We start from the raw sequence: 25,193 nt of genomic DNA, 5'->3' as shown, positions 1-25,193 counted from the left end.
CTCCCCGTGACCCCTCCCTCCCTCCACAGACCTCTCCCCGTGACCCCTCCCTCCCTCCACAGACCTCTCCCCGTGACCCCTCCCTCCCTCCACAGACCTCTCCCCGTGACCCCTCCCTCCCTCCACAGACCTCTCCCCGTGACCCCTCCCTCCACAGACCTCTCCCCGTGACCCCTCCCTCCCTCCACAGACCTCTCCCCCCCTCCACAGACCTCTCCCCGCGACCCCTCCCTCCACAGACCTCTCCCCGCGACCCCTCCCTCCACAGACCTCTCCCCGCGACCCCTCCCTCCACAGACCTCTCCCCGCGACCCCTCCCTCCCTCCAGACCTCTCCCCGCGACCCCTCCCTCCCTCCACAGACCTCTCCCCGCGACCCCTCCCTCCCTCCACAGACCTCTCCCCGTGACCCCTCCCTCCACAGACCTCTCCCCGTGACCCCTCCCTCCACAGACCTCTCCCCCCCTCCACAGACCTCTCCCCCCCTCCACAGACCTCTCCCCGTGACCCCTCCCTCCACAGACCTCTCCCCGTGACCCCTCCCTCCCTAGACCTCTCCCCGTGACCCCTCCCTCCCTAGACCTCTCCCCGTGACCCCTCCCTCCCTAGACCTCTCCCCGTGACCCCTCCCTCCCTAGACCTCTCCCCGTGACCCCTCCCTCCCTAGACCTCTCCCCGTGACCCCTCCCTCCCTCCACAGACCTCTCCCCGTGACCCCTCCCTCCCTCCCTCCACAGACCTCTCCCCGTGACCCCTCCCTCCCTCCCTCCACAGACCTCTCCCCGTGACCCCTCCCTCCCTCCCTCCACAGACCTCTCCCCGTGACCCCTCCCTCCCTCCACAGACCTCTCCCCGTGACCCCTCCCTCCCTCCACAGACCTCTCCCCGTGACCCCTCTCTCCACAGACCTCTCCCCGTTATCCCCCTCCCCCCTCTCATACACAGACTGCTCCTCATGGTTCAAAACCTCCCCTTTATTATAGACCCCACAGTAGACTTCCCCCTCACAACAGACAAGCCGTTCAGATAGAGGACCGCCCCGCCTGCTCTCTCTCTGGAAGAAGCGTGACGTCAGAACCTCCGAAGAGCCCGAACCCACGTTTATAGGCGGAGTCCTAGCCCGCAACACAGTCACGTGACTTGAGAATGTCATGTGATCCCCTGACGTCCGGAGTCCCTTAGGAGTGTGGTTTTTAGCCACTACCCTCAACTGATCAATGGAGCGGGACACGTGACCTGGAGGCTCCCGACCGACCAGACAAGATCAGTGGAATGGAACGCAAAACGGCGAATGCCTTGAAACGCAGCACCCGGAAGTGATCGAGGCGAATCGAATCGTATAGTAATTTCCTGCACGTTTGTCTGGGGGGCACAGGCTGAGACTGGTTCGGCTTTACGGGGCTCTGGGTGAAGGGTTTGCCACTCTCTGGTGTGTATTACTTATTTATTCACTGTTTTTAGTTCTGTCAGCAGGGGGCAGTATTTTAGGTTAAGGGTTACATATTGTATTGCCCCCTGATCAGTGTGATATCATGCAGCATGTGTCCTCCAATGCCTGGAGCTGATGTATGGAAAGGGGCGAAACAGCCATATAAAGGGCAAGTCGTCCCAGGCAGGTGCACCCACTTAATGACTCCCCAGGAACACATTTTTTAAATGTATTATAATGAGGGAGCCTAAGACTCAACCAATCAGAAGCCCTGAAGAGGGCGCACATGTCCGTTCCCTTCTACTACTGAACCGCTGCTGTTGCTGTGGTATGACGCCCGGAGAGTATCGTGCACGGGTCCAATTAATTAGGGCTGAGCGATTATGTTCTAAATCACGGTTAATTGAACCTGTAACCTCGAATATGATTATTTAGGTCACGCCCCCTGATTGCATACCACGCCATTAAATTAATATATATACCTGAGCCTGCTGTATACTACTGTATATAATACACCCCTTGACACTGCCCCCCACACAGTGTAATGCCCCACACAGTATAATGCCCCCCATAGTGCCCCACACAGTATAATGCCCCCCATAGTGCCCCACACAGTATAATGCCCCCATAACTGCCCCCACACAGTATAATGCCCCCATAACTGCCCCCACACAGTATAATGCCCCCCATAGTGCCCCACACAGTATAATGCCCCCATAACTGCCCCACACAGTGTAATGCCGCCATAGTCTCCCACACAATATAATGCGACCATAGTCCCCCACAGTATAATGCCCTCATAGTGCCACCCACAGTATAATGCCCCTATAGTCCCCCCCCCCACACGGTATAATGCCGTCATAGTGCCCCCACACAGTATAATGCCCCCATAGTGCCCCCACACAGAATAATGCCCCTATAGTGCCCCCACACAGTATAATGCCCTCATAGTGCCCCACACAGTATAATGCCCCCCATAGTGCCACACACAGTATAACTCCCCCCATAGTGCCCCACACAGTATAATGCCCCACACCGTATAATGCCCCCATAGTGCCCCACACAGTATAATGCCCCCCATAGTGCCACACACAGTATAATGCCCCCCATAGTGCCCCACACAGTATAATGCCCCACACCGTATAATGCCCCCATAGTGCCCCACACAGTATAATGCCCCCCATAGTGCCCCACGATCCCCCCCATAGTGCCCCACACAGTATAATGCCCCCATAACTTCCCCCACACAGTATAATGCCCCCATAACTGCCTCCACACAGTATAATGCCCCCCATAGTATAATGCCCCCATAACTGCCCCCACACAGTGTAATGCCGCCATAGAGTCTCCCAAACAATATAATGCGACCATAGTGCCCCACACTGTATAATGCACCTATACTGTCCCCCACAGTATAATGCCCCTATAGTTCCCCCCCCCCACGGTATAATGCCGTCATAGTGCCCCCACACAGTATAATGCCGTCATAGTGCCCCCACACAGTATAATGCCGTCATAGTGCCCCCACACAGTATAATGCCCCTATAGTGTCTACCACAGTATAATGCCCCTTTAGTGCCCCTACACAGTATAATGCCCTCATAGTGCCTTCACACAGTATAATGCCCCCATAGTGCCCCACAGTGTAATACCCCCATAACTGTCCCCCACACAGTATAATGCCCCCATAACTGTCCCCCACACAGTATAATGCCCCCATAACTGTCCTCCACACAGTATAATGCCCCCATAACTGCCCCCCACACAGTGTAATGCCCCCATAGTGCCCCCCACACAGTGTAATGCCCCCATAGTGCCCCCCACACAGTATAATGCTCCCATAGTGCCCCCACACAGTATAATGCCCTCCACACAGTATAATGCCCCCATAACTGCCCCCACACAGTATAATGCCCCCATAACTGCCCCCACACAGTATAATACCCCCATAACTGCCCTCCACACAGTATAATGCCCCCATAACTGCCCTCCACACAGTATAATGCCCCCATAACTGCCCTCCACAGTATAATGCTCCCATAACTGCCCTCCACACAGTATAATGCTCCCATAGTGCCCCCCACACAGTATAATGCTCCCATAACTGCCCCCCACACAGTATAATGCTCCCATAACTGCCCTCCACTGTATAATGCTCCCATAACTGCCTCCACACAGTATAATGCTCCCATAACTGCCTCCACACAGTATAATGCCCCCATAACTGCCCCCACACAGTATAATGCCCCATAACTGCCCCCACACAGTATAATGCCCCCATAACTGCCCCCACACAGTATAATGCCCCCATAACTGCCCTCCACACAGTATAATGCCCCCATAACTGCCCTCCACAGTTTAATGCTCCCATAACTGCCCTCCACACAGTATAATGCTCCCATAACTGCCCTCCACTGTATAATGCCCCCATAACTGCCCTCCACACAGTATAATGTCCCCATAACTGTCCTCCACACAGTATAATGACCCCATAGTGCCCCCCACACAGTATAATGCTCCCATAACTGCCCCCCACACAGTATAATGCTCCCATAACTGCCCCCCACTGTATAATGCCCCCATAACTGCCCTCCACACAGTATAATGCTCCCATAGTGCCTCCACACAGTATAATGCTCCCATAGTGCCCCCCACACAGTATAATGCTCCCATAACTGCCCCCCACACAGTATAATGCTCCCATAACTGCCCCCCACACAGTATAATGCTCCCATAACTTCCCCCCCACACAGTATAATGCTCCCATAGTGCCCCCCACACAGTATACTGCCCCCCACACAGTATAATGCCCCCATAACTGCCTCCTCACAGTATAATGACCCATAACTGCCCCCACACAGTATAATGCTCCCATAGTGCCCCCCACACAGTATAATGCTCCCATAACTGCCCCCACACAGTATAATGCCCCCCATAGTGCCCCACACAGTATAATGCCCCCATAACTGCCCCACACAGTGTAATGCCGCCATAGAGTCTCCCACACAATATAATGCGACCATAGTCCCCCACAGTATAATGCCCTCATAGTGCCACCCACAGTATAATGCCCCTATAGTCCCCCCCCCCACACGGTATAATGCCGTCATAGTGCCCCCACACAGTATAATGCCCCCATAGTGCCCCCACACAGAATAATGCCCCTATAGTGCCCCCACACAGTATAATGCCCCCATAGTGCCCCACACAGTATAATGCCCCCCATAGTGCCCCACACAGTATAATGCCCCCCATAGTGCCCCACACAGTATAATGCCCCACACCGTATAATGCCCCCATAGTGCCCCACACAGTATAATGCCCCCCATAGTGCCCCACGATCCCCCCATAGTGCCCCACACAGTATAATGCCCCCATAACTTCCCCCACACAGTATAATGCCCCCATAACTGCCTCCACACAGTATAATGCCCCCCATAGTATAATGCCCCCATAACTGCCCCCACACAGTGTAATGCCGCCATAGAGTCTCCCAAACAATATAATGCGACCATAGTGCCCCACACTGTATAATGCACCTATACTGTCCCCCACAGTATAATGCCCCTATAGTTCCCCCCCCCCCACGGTATAATGCCGTCATAGTGCCCCCACACAGTATAATGCCGTCATAGTGCCCCCACACAGTATAATGCCGTCATAGTGCCCCCACACAGTATAATGCCCCTATAGTGTCTACCACAGTATAATGCCCCTTTAGTGCCCCTACACAGTATAATGCCCTCATAGTGCCTTCACACAGTATAATGCCCCCATAGTGCCCCACAGTGTAATACCCCCATAACTGTCCCCCACACAGTATAATGCCCCCATAACTGTCCCCCACACAGTATAATGCCCCCATAACTGTCCTCCACACAGTATAATGCCCCCATAACTGCCCCCCACACAGTGTAATGCCCCCATAGTGCCCCCCACACAGTGTAATGCCCCCATAGTGCCCCCCACACAGTATAATGCTCCCATAGTGCCCCCACACAGTATAATGCCCTCCACACAGTATAATGCCCCCATAACTGCCCTCCACACAGTATAATGCCCCCATAACTGCCCTCCACAGTATAATGCTCCCATAGTGCCCCCCACACAGTATAATGCTCCCATAGTGCCCCCCACACAGTATAATGCTCCCATAACTGCCCCCCACACAGTATAATGCTCCCATAACTGCCCTCCACTGTATAATGCTCCCATAGTGCCTCCACACAGTATAATGCTCCCATAACTGCCTCCACACAGTATAATGCCCCCATAACTGCCCCCACACAGTATAATGCCCCATAACTGCCCCCACACAGTATAATGCCCCCATAACTGCCCCCACACAGTATAATGCCCCCATAACTGCCCTCCACACAGTATAATGCCCCCATAACTGCCCTCCACAGTATAATGCTCCCATAACTGCCCTCCACACAGTATAATGCCCCCATAACTGCCCCCACACAGTATAATGCTCCCATAACTGCCCTCCACTGTATAATGCTCCCATAACTGCCTCCACACAGTATAATGCTCCCATAACTGCCTCCACACAGTATAATGCCCCCATAACTGCCCCCACACAGTATAATGCCCCCATAACTGCCCCCACACAGTATAATGCCCCATAACTGCCCCCACACAGTATAATGCCCCCATAACTGCCCCCACACAGTATAATGCCCCCATAACTGCCCTCCACACAGTATAATGCCCCCATAACTGCCCTCCACAGTTTAATGCTCCCATAACTGCCCTCCACACAGTATAATGCTCCCATAACTGCCCTCCACTGTATAATGCTCCCATAGTGCCTCCACACAGTATAATGCTCCCATAGTGCCCCCCACACAGTATAATGCTCCCATAACTGCCCCCCACACAGTATAATGCTCCCATAACTGCCCCCCACACAGTATAATGCTCCCATAACTTCCCCCCACACAGTATAATGCTCCCATAGTGCCCCCCACACAGTATAATGCTCCCATAACTGCCCCCCACACAGTATAATGCCCCCATAACTGCCTCCACACAGTATAATGACCCATAACTGCCCCCACACAGTATAATGCTCCCATAGTGCCCCCCACACAGTATAATGCTCCCATAACTGCCCCCACACAGTATAATGCCCCCCATAGTGCCCCACACAGTATAATGCCCCCATAACTGCCCCACACAGTGTAATGCCGCCATAGAGTCTCCCACACAATATAATGCGACCATAGTCCCCCACAGTATAATGCCCTCATAGTGCCACCCACAGTATAATGCCCCTATAGTCCCCCCCCCACACGGTATAATGCCGTCATAGTGCCCCCACACAGTATAATGCCCCCATAGTGCCCCCACACAGAATAATGCCCCTATAGTGCCCCCACACAGTATAATGCCCCCATAGTGCCCCACACAGTATAATGCCCCCCATAGTGCCCCACACAGTATAATGCCCCCCATAGTGCCCCACACAGTATAATGCCCCACACCGTATAATGCCCCCATAGTGCCCCACACAGTATAATGCCCCCCATAGTGCCCCACGATCCCCCCCATAGTGCCCCACACAGTATAATGCCCCCATAACTTCCCCCACACAGTATAATGCCCCCATAACTGCCTCCACACAGTATAATGCCCCCCATAGTATAATGCCCCCATAACTGCCCCCACACAGTGTAATGCCGCCATAGAGTCTCCCAAACAATATAATGCGACCATAGTGCCCCACACTGTATAATGCACCTATACTGTCCCCCACAGTATAATGCCCCTATAGTTCCCCCCCCCCCCACGGTATAATGCCGTCATAGTGCCCCCACACAGTATAATGCCGTCATAGTGCCCCCACACAGTATAATGCCGTCATAGTGCCCCCACACAGTATAATGCCGTCATAGTGCCCCCACACAGTATAATGCCCCTATAGTGTCTACCACAGTATAATGCCCCTTTAGTGCCCCTACACAGTATAATGCCCTCATAGTGCCTTCACACAGTATAATGCCCCCATAGTGCCCCACAGTGTAATACCCCCATAACTGTCCCCCACACAGTATAATGCCCCCATAACTGTCCCCCACACAGTATAATGCCCCCATAACTGTCCTCCACACAGTATAATGCCCCCATAACTGCCCCCCACACAGTGTAATGCCCCCATAGTGCCCCCCACACAGTGTAATGCCCCCATAGTGCCCCCCACACAGTATAATGCTCCCATAGTGCCCCCACACAGTATAATGCCCTCCACACAGTATAATGCCCCCATAACTGCCCTCCACACAGTATAATGCCCCCATAACTGCCCTCCACAGTATAATGCTCCCATAACTGCCCTCCACACAGTATAATGCTCCCATAGTGCCCCCCACACAGTATAATGCTCCCATAACTGCCCCCCACACAGTATAATGCTCCCATAACTGCCCTCCACTGTATAATGCTCCCATAGTGCCTCCACACAGTATAATGCTCCCATAACTGCCTCCACACAGTATAATGCCCCCATAACTGCCCCCACACAGTATAATGCCCCATAACTGCCCCCACACAGTATAATGCCCCCATAACTGCCCCCACACAGTATAATGCCCCCATAACTGCCCTCCACACAGTATAATGCCCCCATAACTGCCCTCCACAGTATAATGCTCCCATAACTGCCCTCCACACAGTATAATGCTCCCATAGTGCCCCCCACACAGTATAATGCTCCCATAACTGCCCCCCACACAGTATAATGCTCCCATAACTTCCCCCCACACAGTATAATGCTCCCATAGTGCCCCCCACACAGTATAATGCTCCCATAGTGTCTCCACACACTATAATGCCCCTTGGTGCCTAATAAAATAAATACGGAGCTTTGTTTCCACAACGATTGTAGGAGGTCCCTCGGCAGGTCTCCTATGATCTGTGCTTGGTGCGGCTCGGCGCAGACAGGCGTGGTAACGTCGCTGAATCGCGGGGTCTGCGTCATGATGCTTATGGTCAGCGTTACGTAGTGAATGGTGGAGCAGGTAGCTGCTCCACTATTGGATTCGACTGCATCTGCGTCCTGAGGGGTCTAAACCGGTACATAACAGAACCGGCAAAAACAAAATGCGTAAGATGACGTTGGTTATTTGCGATAAATTTCATTTTCGGTTTTATTTTGATTCGTTGCCCAGCCATGATTCTGATTGTCCCAGAGATTCATGCTTCTTCATTCGCTTAATGCACAGGGATTCTTTTACCCTTCAGTATCACAGCTTTCCTTGTACAACGCTGGTTTACCTGCACTCCTATAGAATGTCAGGAACGAGTGGTCACTTTTAGACAGTTCCTCCTCCGATCCCTGTTTTTTGGATCTCATATAAAGCCTGAGAACACAAGGAAGCTTAAAATGCCTTCGTCTTGTAGCGAAGACCCTCCTATTGTGTCAATGTGGTTTAGGAACGATGAGAGGAGTGGGTCGTGTATGAATTTTAAGGCTTGTAGAAGCAGCTACCACATATGTCCAAAGTGGAGATCCCCACCAATGAGTCTCATCTTAATCACGAGTCAACCGCAGGGTACAGTGCGTGCCAATCACCATGCATGTTCTCCACTTTCTTATTAAGGAACTCCTTCCCTCTTTCAGCCTTTACATGGACCTCATTAGTATGCTGAAACTGCTCAGGACTAGCAGTTGAGGTGCCAGAGAAGCTGATCGGGGTGGAGCCCGGGTGTGGGACCCCCACCGATCATATACTAACGCGCCCCGTGCCCCTTTTAAGGTGGTCTTTTCAACTATCGACATTTGACTCTCTAAAAATGTCACATGATTGACTAAGGCTTCAGAGAGCAGATCCGTAGGGGGGGGGGGGCGCGATTCCGGGAAGCAAAAACGGAGGACGTCATTTTACTGTCTGTATTTGCGTCACGGACTCGACGGTGAAAGTTGCGGATGGGCATACGAGTTGCCCGCTGTGTGTCTTCAATTGCAGATACGTTGTCAAGCGACGCAAGGGAATTAACTCCTGAGCGATCACGTGACCTACTCGGGGGATTGGGACATACTAGTGACATCATTTCCAGCCTTCCTGTTTTTGAGGATCCGTGAATACTGACGACATACGGAAGTTTTTTTGAGGACAAATGGACTGCAGATACAGACCACGGATCCGTGGTTTTGCGGACGCAAAATCACTACGGTCGTGTGCATGAGGCCTAAGTTGTTTTGTAAGCTTCCAGAATTTTATGAGAATGGAGCATTTATTACGGAGATAGAAAGTTGTTTTCACGACTTCTACCACCACAAGGTCTTTGCTATATATTTACAAACCTAATAACTGGTTAAAGGGAATGTGTCGCTAGAATTTTTGTTAGTTAAACAGTTAGTATATAAATGATTAGACATTGTTTTAATTTTTTCACAAGTCAGGAAATATTATAAATTAGATTCTAATTTATAACATTTCCCTGTGCTGGTCACTAGAGGGAGCAATTCCCAAAATTGCAGCATTGGCATGTGGTAAAGCAACCTCATTGCTTTATGTTGCAAAATTTGAGAAGACACACTCGCTTTAGTGAGCTCTCAGAATCCCCCCTCCTTTCTCCTGGCTAGTGCCAGGAGAAAGGAGGGGATTGAATGTTCAAACCTCCTACACTGTGTGTCGCCATTTTTTGAGCGAATACACAGTGTAGTAGGCTTGCATACAGTGGTAATCACACAGTAAAACACGAACATACACAGACATAACTTACCTGCTCCTGCCGCCGCCGCTCCCTCCGGTCCGTCTGCTCCCTCCGCTCCTAGTGCTTGCTTCTAATCACAGGTCCGGAAGCCGCGACCGGAAGTAGTAATCTTACAGTCTGGCCGCGGCTTCCGGTCCACAAGAAAATGGCGCCGGATTTCGCTCGGCCGAAGACCTTCCATTTGGACTGTGTGGGAGCGGCGCATGCGCCGTTCCCACACAGACGGCGTACAGCATAGTGGATGGAACGGCTCCCGTTCGCATTCTATATGGGGATGTATGTGCCGTATTCCATCCCTGTATGTGACGTTAATCGACACATACAGAGATGAAAAAAAAAAATGGCAGCCCCCATAGTGAAAAAAAAGTTAGAAAAAAAAAAAAGTAAAACAAACACACAAATAAATACAATTTATTTTAATAAAACACTAAAAGCAAATTGATATAAAATTATTTTTTTTCGCGACACCCTTCCTTTAATTTTACATTTTTTTTTCTTACAGAGGTGACTTGCAGCCCCTGCCACCAGGACCATAGCCCGCTCTCCGGGTCTACAGGATGGACGTGGACAGTATTCACATGAAGGAAAGGGCGTTAAAACTTGCCCTGGAGATCATGTATCTGCTGACTGGAGAGGTGAGGGATTCTGAGAACATGACATCATGTTTATCACGAAAAAAGTCCTGCGCTTATAAGAGCAGCGCTTTATTTTAGGAAGAACAGCTCTGAAGCACAGCTTGAAACATGACGCTGCATTCATATCCAGATATTTTCAAGGTTATAAAGAGAAATTTCTTTGGTCACCCCCCCTCCAAACAAGTGTACAATTACTGTCCCCTTCTCTGCGCTCGCTCCTCCCCGCTCCCCTCATTTCGAGTATATTATTCATGTGCATATCACGCAAAGAGTCAGGCCGCTGTGGCTTCTATGGCTACTTCTATACACAAGGGAAAGATATTCCTATAATGCGATGGGAATAAAAGCTTCTCCTCTTAAAGACTATGTAAACCTTTGAAGTAATACATATTTATATATATATATATATATATATATATATGTGTATAATGTGATTTTGAACAACTTCTAAATAGGTTTTTATTAAAAAATGTTTTTACTTTTTGAGACACTGCTTCTATGTATACAGGATACATAGACGATGTAACTTTCCGTCTAAGCTAAATCCGGCAGGTCTACAGGACTGACGGCTTCGGTGAGCGCCGGATACACCAGTTATCGATCAGATTTAAGTTAGATGTGATCGATAAACAGATGGATCCTGACCAGCACTCACCGAAGTCGTCAGTCCTGATGCATTCGACTTAGAGGGTAAGTTACATCGTCTATGTATCCTGTATACATAGAAGCTGTATCTCGAAACGTAAAAACCTTTTTTAATAAAAACCTATTTAAAAGTTGTTCAAAATCACATTATATTGTTTAATTTATACATATATTGTGGGGTTTTTTTCTGTAGGTTTACGTTATTATTAAAATGCTTGGAGACCGTGCCACACCGGGCAGTGTTCCCCATGTGCCAGAAGGATGGAATTTGGCTCAGAACACACTCATGGTGCCTTCATCTTGTTCAGAGACGCATGAGAAGAACAGTGATGAGAAGATTCTAGAAATCACCAAAAAGATCATAGCGCTGCTGACGGGAGAGGTGAGCGCTGTCGGGAATGCTGGGATATTATATCATAACACAAGGTATAATGTGTCTGGGTGATGACTGTATCCTCGTGTGTCAGGTTCCCATGAGATGTCAGGATGTCACTGTCCATTTCTCCATGGAGGAGTGGGAGTATATAGAAGAACACAAGGATCAGTACAGGGACGTCATGATGGAGGACCACCGGAACCGCACATCACTGGGTAAGAGGAGACTTTTATTGATGGTAAAGGAGAGAGCGGTTTTGAGGGTCACTTATATACACCCATCATCTGATCATCACATATAATTCAGTCACTGTACGTGTCACCTACAGATGGTTTGAGCAGGAGAAACACAGAACCAAAAACCCATCCCAGTCTTCCTCATTATTATCGGGAGGCTAAAAAAGAAAATCACAATGGCTCACAGGATCAGCAAGTTGTCTTAATGGTGAGTATTTCACAAAATCAATATTTATTGTATGATGCATTGATATGTTTGGTGTTCTAAGCGAATTAAAAACAAATTATTATTGATATTTGTTAAGTATACTTAAATGGGACGAGTTGCAGTACCCGTGCGGACGAGCCACTCTGCCGTGAAACAAGCGCCACGACCCCTTCATTTTGCTTGTCGGCGGAGGAGCCAGAAGTCGGACCCACACGATGAAGTATTAGGCATAGGCCATCAATGTTTGAAGTGGAAAAACTTCAGACAGAATATAACGTTAAAAAATGTACCCGATTTGGGTCAATAAACATAACCCAAACTTTTTTTCCTCCCCCACCCCCATATGCTCGTTTTCTAGGGCTCTAAAAAGACCAATAGACAGCAACAACATTTTAATAGTTTAGATATTGTATTTGGCAATACCAAATGTTAACTTTTTATATTGCTTACATTCCAATAACTTTTTGTCTTTTTTTTTTATATATATATATATATATATATATATATATTTTATTTTATTTTTTTCAAGAATTTTTAATCTCTTTTTTGTTTTTTTTTTCTGCTTTCATAGGCTTAATATTAGGGCACTGGTTTTAGCCCTAGAGGTCTTCAATAGGCCCACATCTGCCATTCAACCGATCAGAACCCTGTGATTTGGGCACGGGGGTGGCAATCGGGAAAGAGGAAGCCCCCCTCTCTCTGTCTAACCTATCAGATGCCGCAGTCGCTATTGACTGCTATATCTGAGGGGCTTAAAATGCGGGGATCCAAGTTATCTGCTATTCCGGCCGTTGCAGGCAGGTGTCAGTTGCTTGAAATAGCCTTAAAGAGACTCTGTCACCACATTATAAGTGTCCTATCTCCTATATAAGGAGATCTGCGCTATAATGTAGGTGACAGTAATGCTTTTTATTTAGAAAAACGATCTATTTTTACCACTTTATTAGCGATTTTTAGCTTTATCCTAATTAGTTTCTTAATGCCCAAGTGGGCGTGTTTTTACTTTAGACCAAGTGGGCGTTGTGCAGAGGAGTGTGTGACGCTGACCAATCCGCGTCATACACTTCTCTCCATTCATTTACACAGCAGATAGCGATATAGCTATATCACTATGTGCAGCCACATAAACACACTATAACATTACTGCAGTGTCCGGATAATGACTATACATTACCTCCAGCCAGGACGTGATGTCTATTCAGAATCCTGACACGTCTGAATCTTTTCTGTGAGATTTCCAGCAAGGCGAGATTACGATGTAACCTGTCATTTAAAACGAGATTACGTTTGCCTTGCTGGAAATCTCACAGAAAAGATTCAGAAGCGTCAGGATTCTGAATACACATCACGTCCTGGCTGGAGGTAATGTATATTCATTATCAGGACACTGCAGTAATGTTATAGTATGTTTATGTGGCTGCACATAGTGATATCGCTATCTGCAGAGTAAATGAATGGAGAGAAGTGTATGACGCTGATTGGTCAGCATCATACACTCCTCTGTACAACGCCCACTTGGTCTAAAGTAAAAACACGCCCACTTGGGCATTAGGAAACTAATTAGCATAAAGCTAAAAATCGCTAATAAAGTTGTTTAAAATAGATCGTTTTTCTAAATAAAAAGCATTACTGTCACCTACATTATAGCGCAGATCTCCTTATATAGGAGATAGGGTACTTATAATGTGGCGACAGAGCCTCTTTAACCTGATGCATGTGTTGTGGGCTTGTTCCTGAGCCCGCGCCATATTTTGATGGTGCACGTCCAACGTAACTACATCAGATCTCGCCAAGGGGTTAAATAAAAGCCATACCCCGTGAGCATTCCTAAGATTAATATTTATCACCTACCCACAGGATAGGTGATAAATGTTTGATTGCGGAGACCCCCACCGATCTCTAGAATCTCCCGCAGTGAGGAGGGAATGGAGCGGCAGCACGCATGCTCATACTGCACTCCATGCAAAGTTCTCCTGGCGGTGGAACCCCCGTTCAAGTGATCGGTGGGGCTTACAGCGATCACCCATGTATTACCTATCTTGTGGATAGCTGATACATGTTAATCTGGGGAATCCACCTTTCATTGGAATAGAATTTTGGACCTAATCATGACCAACTAAATCTTGACGCACCGACAGAACGATCTTCCGTTGTTAGGCCCTGCTAAACAGTTGTAAAAGCACTCGGCCCTACACTGGGCTTAGATCATCAGACTTGTAACTCCAACCAATGGGTGGTCCCCAGGAAGTGACATCATTGGGGCTATTGTTGGTGATGTAATTCGGGGCTTGGCTCCAGTGGATCTGGTTCTAGACACTTTGTATCCTTTTTAGGATGGAGTCATCAAACGTATTAAAATTGAGGATGAAGACGTGTATCAGATCAGTTATCCATGTAAAGAGGAGGAAGTTCCTACAGCTATCTGCCCAGGTGAGTGAGAGCCGCTCGTACTGAAAGGTAAACTGTATGTAGCTCCTTTTTTTTTTTTTATGGGCCTGCTGGAATTGGGTTCAGTCACACTGTGTTCTTTCTGCAGAAGCATCGAACATCAGAAATACATCTGAGGGATGTCCCGTAAATACATATTTAGTGTGCAAGACTGAGGTGGATGCAGACTTTATCCAGGTACACATTTAGTGTTATTCAGTACAGTGGTCCTTCAAGATATAAGTGAATTGGTTCCTAGACGACAACCGTAACTTGAGACCAAAACTCGATGGAAAACTAGTATTTGGCCCTGAAGACCCCAAAATAATCCAAAATGTAGATAAGTCTTTATATATAAAAGTCAGAAAGACCTGGTCAATCACTTTGATGGTACAGGACATGTAGCAGAGGACCGCCCACTGAATGGCTGGATCTCCCAATCGATCGTATGAGCCATCGATCAGCACGATGCCCGGGATTGTAAGTTGAATGTGGTTTCGAGTTACAATGGCTCCGGAAAAGTTTCATTATGGCCATAATTAGCTGTGATTTTAGGGGTTGATAACGGGGGTTATCCATGGGATATGCCATAAAAGTCTCATAGATGCGGGTCCCACCTCCGGGGAGGCGGCCGCTGCATCCAGGTGGAGACTCTGTGGAGAGCTGGCCGGGATTATAGAAACTGAGTTATGGAAATAGCTTAGCAGAGCGAGTTACGTTGTTTCTCTAAGCCTGGCTACCTTTCCAGAGTCGCCACAACCGCAGCGGTCTTACAAGGTGGGGGTCAAAGGAACCCCATTCTCGAGATAAGTACGGGACTCGTGTCTTTCAGACATTTATACCGTAGTCTTAGGCCCTGTTCAAATCTGTGTTGTGTAACTTTATAACGACAGCCGCAACGCTGTGTCACATCCGTCAAACGGACCCGATTGACTTACGTGGGATCCACTGATGCTCCGGAGGTGTCATCTGTTTTGACAGAAAAAAAATAGCTGCATACAGCGTTTTTTTTTTTTTCGTTTTTTTTTCCTCAATTGTGATGAAATTATTTTAAAATATTTAGGAGTCACCTGTTTGCTATCTGTACTCCAGACCCTGACTATTTTCTTGCCTTTGGTACGTTTCTTTGTAGAAATTGTTTTAACATTAGTAATTATTTTTTATTTTTTTTTATTTTTGGGGTAATTTTTTCCGATGTGATGTCGTTTTTATGCCTTTTTTATAATTGGGCCACATTTGGTCATCTTTGGAAATAATGAAATATGAAGGAAAACTTCTGCTGTTTAGAGGTTGCTTAATACTCGTCTCGTTTTAGAGGTCTCCTCAAAGTCATCACCACCAACCCAGCCCGGAGTCCGTCTTCAGAGACCTGATGATTTACAAGGATCGGAGTCACATGAACGAGAGGATCCTGGAGCTCACCATGGAGGTCATCGACTTGCTTTCTAAAGGGGTGAGGCATTTTGGGAATTCGGACAAGCCATTATTAATGTCTGAGTAGATCTCTTCTACCGAGCGCCCAATATTAGTGGTAAATAGAAAAAGTCTTTGTTACTTTCTCTCAACCTATAGGATTACGTCATCATAAAGTCATCTGGTGATCACGTGATACCCAGCGCCTCCATTCATGGGTCAGCAGGCCGGAGCAGTACCCAGAGCTCCCTCATGCTGCCGACCCCTAACTCCTTGTCCCATGAACGACTCAATGAGCAGAAGATCCTAGAAGTCACCAACAAGCTCATCGAGCTGCTGACGGGAGAGGTGAGCCGGGCTGGGAGTACTGGGACATTATACAGTAACGTGAAGGTATAATCTGGGTGATGACTGGATTGTTCTGTGTCAGGTTCCTATGAGGTGTCAGGATGTCACCGTCTATTTCTCTGTGGAGGAGTGGGAGTATTTCGAACAACACAAGGACCTCTACATGAAGCGCCTAAAATCACCAGGTGATGGGAGAACCTAAACGTCGGTGTCTATGTATTGTTGCCAACAGTCCTGATCTTCTGGGACAGTCTTGCGAATGGGATCGCAAAAGGTGAAGGGTTTATGCGGAGTTGCTTCAAAAGTGTGCGTATTCAGGCCCAACGATAGCAGGGCTTCTCCCGTAACTAATCCAAAAGAATAACGGCTCATGCACACGACCGTGTGCGCCGGCCGGGTCCCATCTGTGATCCGTGGAAAGATATGACATGTTCTATCTTTCCACAGATTGGAAAGTCTGGTCCATTTTCCCGGACCCGATTCACCCGCTTAGGTGAATGGGTCCATGAAAACTATCGGGTGCCACTTGGATGCCGTGAAAAACCATGAGTGGTACTCGGTCGTGTGCAACCGGCATAAATTGTGTTTTTTTTTTTTTGACAGCTGCCCTCCTGTACAAATGGCAGAGAAAACTATGATCCCGGCTGTTTAACCCAAAAAGCACCGCAATCGATGTTGATCGTGGTATTGAAAATAGGAAAGGGCTCCCCTTTTGTCAAGTAGAACGGGGGAGGGGGATTTTACGCCGGCAGATGACGCCCTTTTTTTTACCAAGTGCTGATCGACAATGCAGCTTGTGGATCGGTGCTCGTTTGCTCCCTTCATATGGAGGAATAATCGTTTAGTATGGGGACGAGCAGTCGTTACTACGATCATTTGTCCCCGTACATTTGCATTGTGTCGGCAGCACATTTCCCTCGTTTACACAGAGATGTGCTGCAGAATAGCGACCATTTTTTTTTTTTTTTTTTTTGCCGCATAAAAGATGCAATCACCCGATGAGCAAACATGGTGCTCGTTTATCGGCTGATTTTTGCCCTGTTTACGCGGCGCAACGATCGTGAACGAGCACTCGGTTGAACGCACATTTACCCACTCATTGGCCCCGGTAAAAGAGCCTTAAGGCCGAGTTCCCACATGTCTTTTTATGCAGCGTTTCCGACGCTGCATATCCGGCCTAAAACACATGGCGAACTCAACCTTGAAAAACCGCACCAAACGTCAACAATCTGCTACAAATATGCGATGTGTGAATTCCGCCTTCCACTCCTGGTTTACAAATACTGACGGATAGTGCTGACCTTCGTACGCAATCGAGAGGGGGGTGTTCAGTGGGGAATAGGGTGTCGTTTATTTAACTGATGTAATTATTATTATTTTTTTCTCTTTGTACCCTCAGGTTATCGGACCAGTCAAGGTTTCATGATAAGAGACAGTGCAACGAGCCAAAACGTCAGTACTACCTTAGATTACTCGAAATATCCAGATTTAGTAAGCTGTGTAAGATTGACAGCATAAACGTAGACAAGCAGTCTGAAGATGCGCCAAGTTTATCACAATGGCGCACGCAGTAAGGAGCAAAGAACTCGTGGCGCTTATTAACCCATGCCCCCTTCCCCCTAAGCCACACACCGTATTCAAAGAGGCTCGCGAGGCACAAATATCTCGTCATAAATTAGACTTCTAGAAAACGTGCCAAAATATGGAGAATTTTTCCACACATTCTAGATGCACACAGTGGTAAATCCACCGCAATGTCTTTATGGCCATGTACACCTTTGAAAACTTGTGTTTTTTCCAATAAAAATGTCCAACTTTTTCTAATTAGTTTTTATTAAAAATTATTTTTACTTTTTGAGATACAGCCGCTTTGTATCCTGTACACAGAGCAGCTGTATCTAATCCTGAAACCTGTATCCGTCCGCGACAGCAGGCCCTTTGTCTGTGTTCGATCACATGTAAGTTATGAACTTAGATGTGATTGGTAACCGCTCGATCCTGCGTGTCAGAGACACGAAGGAACCGCTGACACTGAGCCCCGTCAGTCCCGCTGACCTGACGGATACAGGTTTCGGGATTAGATACAGCTGGTCCATATACAGGATACAAAGCGGCTCTATCTCAAAAAGTAAATTTTTTTTTAAATTTAAACTAATTCGAAAGTTGCACCAATCACATTGATACACACACACACATATATATATATATATATATATATATATAAATAAAATTCAATGGTATACATGGCTTTTAAATTGTGTTCCTCTAATTTTCGTAAGTAGAAAACTATAAGCGAAGATTAGGATTGATGCTCTAAATTGCTGTCCAGATCCTTTACACATTTTTTGACTCTGGGCAATAGAAATGCCCGACACTAAAAAAAATAGAGAAAGGAATCCAGAGTGAAGGACAACTTTATCCCTTAGCACAAAATTCTAGGATCACGTCACTTCTCCGAGGAAGCACTGACGGACTGTAAAATGTAAATAATCTGGCATCCTCAGATTGCAAAAAAACAGAATCTTCAATAAACCTGAGGACTTGTCGAGATGTGAACATATCTGAGACCCATAGAAGTAATGTATGCCCCGGCGTAGGGGAGCCTAGATATAGGCCCCATGCAAACGTATTTTTGCGGCCGCAATTCACCCGCAAATCGCGGCCCCATTGATTGCAATGGGCCCATGCACACGACCGTGGTTTCCACGGTCTGTGCATGGCCCAGGAGCCTGGACCGCAAAAAGAACGGACATGTATTATTACGGCCGTTTTTTGCGGTCCGGGCTTAGAAATTAATGCACGCCACCATGTGAACGGCCCGCGATTTGTGGGCAGCCCGCAGGTGACACCCCGCGTCTGTCCGACCCGAAAATCACGGCGTGCACATGGCTACGGTCGTGTGCACGAGGCCATCTAACACCGCAGATTCACCAGACATAGCTTTATCTCACAACATAGATGTCGCCATTCACGAGTCAAACCAATATCAATGTAAGCGAATACATATCGGCCATACCTGTGTTATCTAAATTTGAGGTTTTTTTTACATTTTAGATTTTTTTAAAATTTTACAAAAAGTTGAACATTTAATCTAACCCTCAGTCTGTTTGATTTTCTAGCCATCTCAGAATACGAACTATGGACAACCGAATACGATTCAGGGAGATACTGACTTTTCTGACTCTGAAGAGGCAAGTACCTAACAATTATGCACAAAATTAATGAATTTTTGATCAGTTATTTAGGGGGCTGGGTTGGAGGCAAATGTGAAATAAATAAAAATATTCTCCAGATCTCTTTTTTTTTTTTTTTAATATAAGGTTGTTTGGTTACTGCAGATGTACAATTTATAACCATTACAGTCTTAAAAAGCTTTTGACAAGTCATAGGGACACGTCAGATGTTTTGATCAGTGAGGGTCCGAGCACTGAGATCCCCACCGATCTCTAAAATGAAGCGGCAGATTTTCGTTTCTAATCGGCTTTCCTCGTGGCGGTGTACGGGCTAGGAAGTCTGAGTCCGTACGCCGATGGCTCAGCTTTCCGATCAGAAACAAAGCGGCACAACTCTCTCCCAAGCATTTCTGCCGCTTCGTTTCAGCAATCGGTGGGGTTCTCCGTGCTTGGACCCCCACCAATCAAAACTTCTGACATGTCCAAAAAATGTTAAAAAGTTTAGTTACACTAAGTTTTTTTTTTTAATTAGACGGTGTCTGACAGTGAAGACTATGAAGATGATGACAGCCAGTCGGAAACTGAAACGGAGGATGAAGTTCCCTTGTCAAAAATTAACGATCCGGTAATATTTTATAACACAAAATCTGTGTATTTTATAAAAATAAAAATGAGAAAGCAAAATGTAGCATAGGATTAAAGCCCCCGCATCTCACGGCCATTAAAGACTTGGATTAAATTTAAACAATCGGATATGTGTCAAGAGTTTTGGCAAATAATGTTAATTGTTCTTCTGGTAATTCCCGCTGCTCCTAACACTGGCGGTCTTGTCATGTGTGGTCCACATTACTTCAATGGACCTTGGATGGTTGACACGTGGGGTCTTTTTTTTTATTTTTGAAGGAGCTTGGATTCACATGTGAGCCTAGCAATATCTATTAGGTTGGCCACCTACGTGGCTTCATACTGATGTGAAACATTTTGAAAAAAAATAAAATAAAATATCTTTTTCTCTAGGACCTTCAAGTTCTCTTGAATAGGTTACGGAAAATGGTTAAGGAGTCTGAAGATTACAACCCACAGTGCTTCCAAAATGATCCAGAGTGGGGACCAGGTAGGATTATCCCAGCAGATAGATGTGGAAACCGCGCCCCTATGGCCAACACGTTACAAAGGAAAGCGCAGCCTTTGCAAAATTTTTTTGATGGGATGAGTTACCTAGTTGACGACGGGTGACAAGCATGCTCATCATTGCCGCATCAGGACTAGTAAACGCATCCTGCTGATCGCGTGGGCACATCCAGTGTGCCTGTGTGATCAGGAGTGGGGCAACGACTGTAATACACAGCCGCAGCCCCGCTTTAACGGTGAAGATCAGAAAAAAACACTGATCTTTGCCGTTAACCTTTTGATTGCTGCGATCAAATCTGATCAAAGGTAAAGAGTGAGGGGGTAACCCCCTTCGATCACATCACAGGGAATCCCTGGACATGTTTGAGGGACAAACCTTATAGGGACAGATATCCCAGGGTCCAGTGAAGAACCCCAGGGCTTTCTGGCAAAATTTCCTGTTACGGCATACTCCGGGATGTCCTAACAAGTGCCTGTGTACTATTAGTACGCATGATAATGTACTGGCATATAGAGATATTTCAGTACATTAAGGTTGAAAAATAAATATTAAAATGTAAAATGAATAAAGTACAACTCGTCCCACAAACAAAGCCTCATACAGCTACGAACAAAAAATAATTAAATCCAAAAATCCTCAAGGCCAAAATTGGCCATGTCCTTAAGGGTTTCAATGTATCACTGAATTGGCCGAATCGAAGTAAGGCCGGATTCACGCGAGCGTTTTCGGTCCGTCATATATGGTCCGCATTTCCCGAACCGAACACACTGCAAGGAGCCGGGCTCCTAGCATCATAGTTATCTATGCCGCTAGGTTCCCTGCTTTCCTGCGGAACTACTGTCCCGTACTGAAAACATGATTACAGTATGGGACCGGTTTCCCGCAGCGAGGCAGGGACTCCTAGCGTAATAGATAACTATGATGCTAGGAGCCCGGCTCCCTGCAGTTTGTTCGGTTCGGGAAATGCGGACCATATATGACGGACCGAAAACGCTCATGTGAATCCGGCCTTCGACTGAGGGATCGTGTTCTCAAAATGATGAATGAGTTCACCAGACCAAGTGGAGGAGCAGCAGCACAGGTAAATAAATACCCTTTCATTTTGAGTAATTCACCTGAAACTATGTATTTTTTTGAGTGTAGTTGCCTCCGCACACTTGAGCTCCTCCCGCTCGTGTTCATTTACTTGTTGGCTTTCCTAATCTTCCCGGAGGGGGTCCAATCCTGGCCATGGCAGGAATTGCGAAGACTTAAAACTCCAAGTAATAGGAATGGTGGTAGATGTTTTTTTTCATTTCTAACTTTTTTTTTTTTCTCTTAGGATTTTGAGGAAGGCGGTCTACCGATACTTTATGCGTGGCACGTTGGAACCAAATGACTATGTCCCAATTCCGTCATGCATCGTTCATTTAATTAGGCGGCTTTACCCAGATCCGCATGAAAACCACAATGATGACCTCGCTTCTGACTGGTCATAAAAGACGCCACACATTGTTTTATTTATATAGGAAAAATGTGAGGATTTTTTTTTTTTTTTAAGATTTGTAAAAATGTAGTATTTTATAATAAAAATAAAAAAACGAAACTTTTTTTTTTTATGTATTACATGCCACCATCTCTAGTGTGAATTTTGACTATCCGGTAATTCCAGATTAACCGTAGATTCCATCCGTAATTGCAAACTGTAATTACGGTCCACAATTACGGACCCATTAATTACTATTGACCACGGACACTTTCCCGTATGTTTGCGGGAAGGTGTCCGGGCTGTAGAAAGCCTCCAGTTTTACAGACCGTGCACCCATGGGAGCACGAGCCAAAAATGCGGGTGGCTGCTGCGGGCGCCAGAGGCCTAATATTTGGCTTTGGAATGTCAAACTGTTTGTACAAGGCGCTAGTTGAAAAATGTAACTGGAAAAGGAAAAACGTCAATGGGAAATGTTTTGCCAACTTTCAATAGGGCATCCTGGTGCCATAACTTCACCTGTCAGTGGTTTGGAGGTTGTGGCTCGTCCGTGTATATTGCCATATAGACAGCAAAAATATCAAAGTGGATGTGCCCAAACCTGGTGATCATCCCTAGAATTGTTGGTACACAGAGAACTACCAGTGGCCCATTAGTGGCCATCCTTCAACATGTAGTTTTGCAGTCTTGATGGATGATGCGGAAAGGCTGATGTTTTTGGATCCCTTTAATCTACATTTGTGCCTAAATTTATTAACATGCCATTTATGCTTTGGCAGGGAAATATTATCGACAAATTCATGCACAAAATAAGATAATCGTTACAGAAGATCAAGGTCGTAAAAACCAAAATCAAAAAGTTTATAAGTTTTCAGAATATAAGTCAAACTACTCCGAAAACAATGAATTTCCATGAGAAATCTAAAAAAAATGTATGAAAGTATTTTATAATGAAATTTCAACTGGATATTAAACATTTCACGCAGGTATTTTCTTTATACTTTTCATCATTCACGTGTGTTGGATTGAAAGGAAAAATATAATTTAAAAAAATCCAGACTCTAGCGAAGGCCGACTGCACACTCCAGTCTCATTGTCACCCCACAGCATAACATGAGCTAACGGGATTTTCGGTAGGGGTGGCATCTTCCCAGCTATAAGAGTAAGCTCTCATGCACACGATCGTAGCCGTATGGTTACGGCACGGACGGGCCGCGGAGTGTCAGCCGCGGGCCTGTCTGCAATCACGTACCGTGCACACGCAAGATGTTCGTTGACTTCAATGACCCCGGGATGCAATTGTGGTCCGTATAAGGACATGACCTACATCTTTTTTCGGTCCGGGCAATGCACGGACCATGGAAATCACAGTCGTGTGCATTGGCCCATAGGATAGCATGTGTTCTATAATACCCACAATAGCGGGTAGTATACGGCCGCAAACGTACAGTCGTGTGCTTTTTAGGATAAAGTCAAGGAAACTACTTTAGTGTGAGTTCCCTGATGTTTAACTAGATTCTTCTTTTGCTTGAAACGCTTCCCACATTCGGGGCATTGGTATGGCTCCTCACCAGTGTGTATTCGGTAATGCGTCACAAGGTTCGACTTATTTGTGAAACTCCTCCCACATTCAGTACAGGAAAAGGGCTTTTCGCCTGTGTGCACCCGCCGATGTTTGGCAAGGTTTGAACTTGCTGCAAAACATTTCCCGCACTCTGAACAGGTCACAGGGTTCTCAATTCTGTGCGATATTTGATGTTGGAAAAGAGCCGATTTCTCCATAAAACACTCTCCGCACTCTGTGCAGAGGAAAGATTTCTCATTTGTGTGGCTTTTCTGATGCCTGGCGAGATCCGACTTTAGTTTGAAACATTTACCACATTTAGAACATTGAAATGGTTTATCATCCGTGTGGGTTCTCCAATGTCGTATGAGACCTGATTTGTTGGTAAAAGATTTGTCGCATTGAGAACAAGAGAACATCTTCAGACCGGTGTGATTCATCTTGTGCTCATAAAGAGTAGATTTGTGGGTAAAAGTTTTACCGCATTCGGAACAAGAAAACGGACGTTCTCCGGTGTGCATTCGCTGATGTTCTATGAGACTTGACCTTTTCGAGAAACCCTTCCCACACTCTAAACAAGAGAAAGGCTTCTCTCCGGTGTGACTTCGACGATGGTCAACGAGGTTTGATCTCTGTCGGAAACATTTTCCACACTCTACACACGAAAATGGTTTCTCGCCGGTGTGGATTCTCTTATGGCTTATAAAAGTGGACTTGAACGTAAAGCATTTGCCGCATTCGGAACATGAAAACGGTTTGCTGCCGGTGTGGTTCCGCTGATGCTCGACAAGCCCTGATTTATAGGCAAAGCACTTCCCACAATCGGGACACTTAAATGGCTTCACTCCAGTGTGAGTTCTCTGATGTTCCACAAGGGCAGATTTATGATTAAAGGATTTCCCACACTCTAAACAAGTGAATGGCTTCTCCCCAGTGTGGATCCTTTGATGCTGATTGAGTGTTGACTTATGTGAAAAGCATTTCCCACAATAAGAACATGAAAACGGCTTCTCCCCCGTGTGGATTCTCTGATGTTCAGTCAGAGAAGATTTTACAGAGAAAGATTTCCCACAATTCGAACAATTAAATGGTTTTACGCCCTCGTGCGTTTTCTTATGTTCAGCAAGTGTCCATCTTCGTGTAAAGCATTTCCCGCACTGGGAACAGGAGAATGGCTTCTCTCCCGTGTGACTCTTCTGATGATCAACAAGAGAAGATTTATGGGAAAAACGTTTTTCACAATCTGAACATGAAAATATTTTGTCAACTCCCTGGGATGAACTATGGGATTCAACCTCTGGTCTAGCAGAATATACTTCTTGTTCACCGGGAGGTATTTGGTCACGGTAAAGTCCAAAATGTATATTTGGGATATTATAGTTTTCAGGTATAATATGTTGCACAATGTCAGTTTTCTCT

At 46.6% G+C, this 25,193-nt stretch overlaps 2 protein-coding genes across 4 annotated transcripts in view; one reads left to right on the top strand and one right to left on the bottom strand.

The window, feature by feature from the left end:
* The first annotated feature begins 990 nt into the window (after positions 1-990).
* LOC142663436 (uncharacterized) lies at positions 991-22,301 on the top strand. Of its 3 annotated transcripts, none has more exons than XM_075842083.1 (15): positions 991-1,341; positions 10,655-10,787; positions 11,626-11,814; positions 11,900-12,023; positions 12,137-12,252; positions 14,586-14,682; positions 14,789-14,877; positions 15,995-16,132; positions 16,252-16,440; positions 16,523-16,625; positions 17,840-17,892; positions 19,560-19,631; positions 20,146-20,238; positions 20,631-20,727; positions 22,067-22,301. In XM_075842083.1, exons 2-15 carry the CDS (start codon positions 10,710-10,712, stop codon positions 22,072-22,074), a joined length of 1,446 nt encoding a protein of 481 aa, XP_075698198.1. In that variant the 5' UTR covers positions 991-1,341; positions 10,655-10,709; the 3' UTR covers positions 22,075-22,301. The 3 variants fall into 3 exon arrangements, with proteins under 3 accessions (XP_075698198.1, XP_075698197.1, XP_075698199.1); XM_075842082.1 differs by having other exon boundaries at positions 992-1,428; XM_075842084.1 differs by lacking the exon at positions 991-1,341 and adding an exon at positions 1,683-1,756.
* Positions 21,730-25,193, bottom strand: part of LOC142663471 (uncharacterized) — a 62,031-nt gene continuing 58,567 nt past the window's right edge. Inside the window, exon 10 of the mRNA XM_075842145.1 lies at positions 21,730-25,045. Coding sequence (XP_075698260.1) covers positions 23,672-25,045 — 1,374 coding nt within the window. The 3' untranslated portion in view covers positions 21,730-23,671. The remainder of the gene's footprint in view (positions 25,046-25,193) is intronic.

The sequence above is a fragment of the Rhinoderma darwinii genome, chromosome 11 (assembly GCF_050947455.1).
Source record: "Rhinoderma darwinii isolate aRhiDar2 chromosome 11, aRhiDar2.hap1, whole genome shotgun sequence".
NCBI lineage: Eukaryota > Metazoa > Chordata > Amphibia > Anura > Rhinodermatidae > Rhinoderma > Rhinoderma darwinii.
This window is presented reverse-complemented; position numbering and strand designations above follow the sequence as displayed.

Excerpts from the sequence above, each read along its gene's own strand:
- LOC142663436 (XM_075842083.1), top strand. The coding sequence starts at position 10,710 with ATGGACGTGGACAGTATTCACATGAAGGAAAGGGCGTTAAAACTTGCC. Across the intron at positions 16,626-17,839 it reads GAAGCGCCTAAAATCACCAG|GTTATCGGACCAGTCAAGGT; the intron begins GTGATGGGAGAA and ends TTGTACCCTCAG. Across the intron at positions 17,893-19,559 it reads ACAGTGCAACGAGCCAAAAC|CCATCTCAGAATACGAACTA; the intron begins GTCAGTACTACC and ends TTGATTTTCTAG.